General features: G+C 59.6%; 1 protein-coding gene across 1 annotated transcript; it reads right to left on the bottom strand.

Moving 5' to 3' along the window:
* Window positions 1–219: 219 nt before the first annotated feature.
* On the bottom strand, window positions 220–3,391 carry LOC129401947 (patr class I histocompatibility antigen, A-126 alpha chain-like). The gene is made up of 8 exons (XM_055125436.1): window positions 3,323–3,391; window positions 2,773–3,039; window positions 2,319–2,597; window positions 1,498–1,773; window positions 1,264–1,380; window positions 804–836; window positions 623–670; window positions 220–478 (listed from the first exon to the last, which is right to left on the bottom strand). Exons 1-8 carry the CDS (start codon window positions 3,387–3,389, stop codon window positions 474–476), a joined length of 1,092 nt encoding a protein of 363 aa, XP_054981411.1. The 5' UTR covers window positions 3,390–3,391; the 3' UTR covers window positions 220–473.
* Window positions 3,392–3,933: the final 542 nt, after the last annotated feature.

Here is a 3,933-nt window from a genome sequence, read left to right as displayed (position 1 = left end):
CTGAGACAAAGACAGACTGGGCACACCTCTGTCCCCTCCCTTTCCCTCACAGCCTCTCTGGTCACATGTGGGACAGACTCAAATCAAAACAGAAAACACGTGGAAGGTCTCAAGATTTTTATTTTTTTCTTCTCAAATTTCAGGGATTTCTTTTATTAACCCTCAACCCCAAAAAACAGGAATTAGAAAAGTGCAAATTAGATGCTGATTTCAATAAGGGCTAAACATTATTCAGGAAAACAAGAAGCTAACACAGATGGAGACGGCTGAGTCCTGTTTCTGCTGGCAAAGCCCAGAGCATCAGGGAAGAGAACGCAGGTCAGTGTGGAGGGCCTGGTGGGCAGGGGTGGGCCAGTCTCCCCCATCACAGAGTGTGACAGAACACAAACACACTTAAGTCCCAGGGCAGAAGGAGAATCAGCAGTTCTTGAGTCACAACACTGGGATGTGAGGAACCCAGCGGGACAGCTGCCTCACACTGTGAGAGAAAAGAATGAAGAGACTCAGTGAGTGACAGAGTGGTGACATCCTGAGCAAGCTCCCAGCATCCTTCTCAAAGAACCCCCAAATCCAGTCCTGTCCCCTCTGCCCAATCCCGCCACTCCAACCTCCAGAGTCTCACCTCTAGGGTTCGACAGAGACTCATCAGAGCCCTGGGAAGTGTCGCTGTCTGGAGGGAACAAACAGGCCAAGGTCAGAGCCCCAGGGGGTGGGACTAGAGGAGGATCTAGGGGTGCGGGAGCTCCTGTGGGCTCCAGACTCTGTCCCAAAGATTTTAGGGCCCCAGCCCTGCCCAGACTTACTTGCAGCCTGAGTGTACTGTCCTCCTTTCTCACCTGCAGGAAGGAAACATCCAGGGAAGGTCGGGGAGAGCACAGGGTCCTGAGGCCACAGAGCAGCTCTCTAGGCCCGGACCTCCAGGAAGCATCAGCACTAGAAGACTGAGAGAAGGACCAGGAAACGTGCGGGGAAAAGACACTCGTGGACTGACCAGCCTCTCCTGGCGGTCTGTTCTCAACAGGGACAGTCCCTGTGACCTGGGATCCTGGGAACCAGGTTCATCCCCAGCTTATGGGGGTGAAAATGTCTTTCCTGAGCAACCCTGAGAGCGGCACACACAGGGGAGTGTGAGTGACAGCACAGGGGCAGGTGGTGCTTTGCTAATGAAGCAGGAGAGCTAATATGGGGGGAGACCCCCAAAGTGGGACAAGACTCAAGACTTTCCACGTTGGACAGATTCCCCCCAACCCACCCCCATCTTACCTGAGCGCTTCCTCCTGCTGATCACAGCTGCCACCACAGCTCCAGTGACCACAGCCCCGAGGACAGCCAGGCCGACAATGATGCCCACAGTGAGGATGGTGGGCTGAGAAGGGGGCTCTGGGAAGGGAGGAAGGAGAGGGTCTGACCCCAGCCCCGCCTGACCCTCCGCAGTTCCCCACAGGGGCCAACCTTGATTCCCTGAGAACAGGTTCTGTGCCCCGTCCCCCTCCTCACCCCATCTCAGGGTGACAGGCTCCGGCAGCCCCTGGTGCTGCACACGGCACGTGTATCTCTGCTCCTCTCCAGAAGGCACCACCACAGCCGCCCACTTCTGGAAGTTTCCATCGCCTGAAGGCCTGGTCTCCACCAGCTCTGTGTCCTGGGTCAGGTCCTCCCCATCACGCTGCCAGGTCAGGGTGATCTCGGCAGGGTAGAAGCCCAGGGCCCAGCACCTCAGGGTGACCTCCTGGCCAGAGAAGGGGTGGTGGGTGATGTGGCTTCTGGGGGCGTCTGAGGAGGAACAATGAGAAAATTCACACTTTGGGTCACTTCCACAATTAGGTTGAACAGGATAATCGGTTTGGAATAGGAGGTAAAAATCCAGACACAAACTGGGCTGAGAAACTGGATAAAGTCCTATTCCTTGGAAAGTTCTGGAATAGGGTTTGGGAAGGAGGTTCGGGTCTCTCAGGAGACACTGACTCTGTCCTGCCCTGGGTGGAGGGTGAGTGACTGAGAGAAGCAGGAGTCAGAGCTGAGACCTGAGACAGTTCACAGGTGGCTGCCTGGTCCCAGGGAAGCCATATTCGTTATTTCTGAGAATTTTGCCCCTCCCCCCACGCTCCCACACTGAGAAACTTCAAGGTCCTGAGGACACAGGGTGGCCTGAGGGGAGGGCGGGTCTCTGTGGTACAGAACATGGAAACCAGGCGGGTCCGTCCCTCTCCTGACTGAAGAAGGGGCGCTGTTCGGACACTGAACCCCACTCTGTCCCCCGGTTGGGAGTCGCCCCTCCCCCGGGCGGTCAGGGGTCGTCAGTATCCGGGACCCGGTACCTGCGCGCAGCAGCGTGTCCTTCCCGTGCTCCAGGTATCTGAGGAGCCCCGGCACGCAGATGTTCTCCAGGTAGTTCCTCCAATATTCAGCCTGACCCGCCTGCTCCCTCTTGCGCTGGCTTCTCCAAGCCTGCGTGCCCCCCGCCGCCGTCCAGGAGCGCAGGTCCTCGTTCAGGGCGATGTAGTCGGCGCCGTCGTAGGCGTCTTGCCAGTACCCGCGCAGGAGGCGCCCGTCGGACCCCACGTCGCAGCCGAACATCCACTGGAGGGTGTGAAAGTCTGACCCGCCCGCACAGATTAACCCCGAACCGAAAACGAAACCGGGGCCCGGTCCACGCGGCGCCTCCCAGTCAAGGGTCCGGGGCGGGTCCCTCAGCCTCGGGGACGCTCGGACCCGCCTCGGGGCGACCCGGCCCGTCCCCGTGTTGGCTCGTCCCTGCCCGGCCGCGCTCACCCGCCTCGCTCTGGTTGTAGTAGCCGCGCAGGGTGTTCAGGTACACTCGGTAATTCTGTGTGGTGCCCTTGTAGATCCGCGTGTTCTCCTCCAGGTACTCGGGTCCCTCCTGCTCCACCCACGGCGCCCGCGGCTCGGCCCTCGGACTCGCCGAGTCGCTGTCGAAGCGCACGAACTGCGTGTCGTCCACGTAGCCGACGGCGATGAAGCGGGGCTCCCCGCCGGGCCGGGACACGCCGGTGTAGACATACCGCAGGGAGTGGGGGCCTGGGGGAGGGGAGGGGTGAGACCCGGCCAGACCCGCCCCCCGCGCGCCCCTGGGCCAGGGTGAGGGATAGGGAGGGGGCTCGGGAGACGGGAAGGAAGAGGGACCGAGAAGGGCGAGACTTAGGGGCGCGGGGGGAGTTGGAGGTTGGGGGGACAAGGAGGAACATTTGGGGGCGTCCGGGCAGGGAACCGGAGAAACTCCTTCTCGGGGTCCTGCACATCAGTGCCTGGCAGTCCCCACCCTCCCCCCCGCAACGAACTCCCCTCCCGACCCCGCACTCACCCGCCCGGGTCTGGGTCAGGGCCAGGGCCCCCGAGAGCAGCAGCAGGAGGGGTCGAACCTCCCACATACTGAAGGAAGCAGGCGGGTTCTGACTCACCTGTGAGTTCCCTCAGTTTATAACCGGGAGCGTCGCGGACGCTGATTGGCTGAAATAGACAGCGATGCCCAATGGGAGTGAGGACTGGGGACGTGTCAGGAGTATCCGGGCAGAAGGCGCTGACACAGGTTGCAGAGGGAGAAGTGAAACTCTGGAGACCAGGAATCCCCAGGCCTGATCTCCCGCCCCCAACACCACCCTGGGGACAATGGGGGCCACACCTGGGACTTGGGACTTCGCCCTCTCACCTGTCCCTCACCTGATCTTTGTCGCACTGTGTCCCGTGTCCAGGGCTGAGACTGACTCATCGATTTTCCATGGATTTCATTTCAGTATCTTGCTACAATCTTACAAGTTCGCTAGGACCCCAGAGATGCTTCTGTGCGTTCAGGTTATGCCTGTCAGTGTTTGCTGTGCGAGGAATCTGAGTTAGAGACCCTTTATTGTTGGTGGTGACTTTTTTTTTTTTTTGGCTTTTTGCTGCACCAGACATTGCCCAGGAGTAACTCCTGAC

This window comes from Sorex araneus, chromosome 2, assembly GCF_027595985.1.
Source record: "Sorex araneus isolate mSorAra2 chromosome 2, mSorAra2.pri, whole genome shotgun sequence".
Classification (NCBI taxonomy): domain Eukaryota; kingdom Metazoa; phylum Chordata; class Mammalia; order Eulipotyphla; family Soricidae; genus Sorex; species Sorex araneus.
Note: the sequence above shows the minus strand (reverse complement) of the source record. Positions and strands in the feature narration are given on the sequence as shown.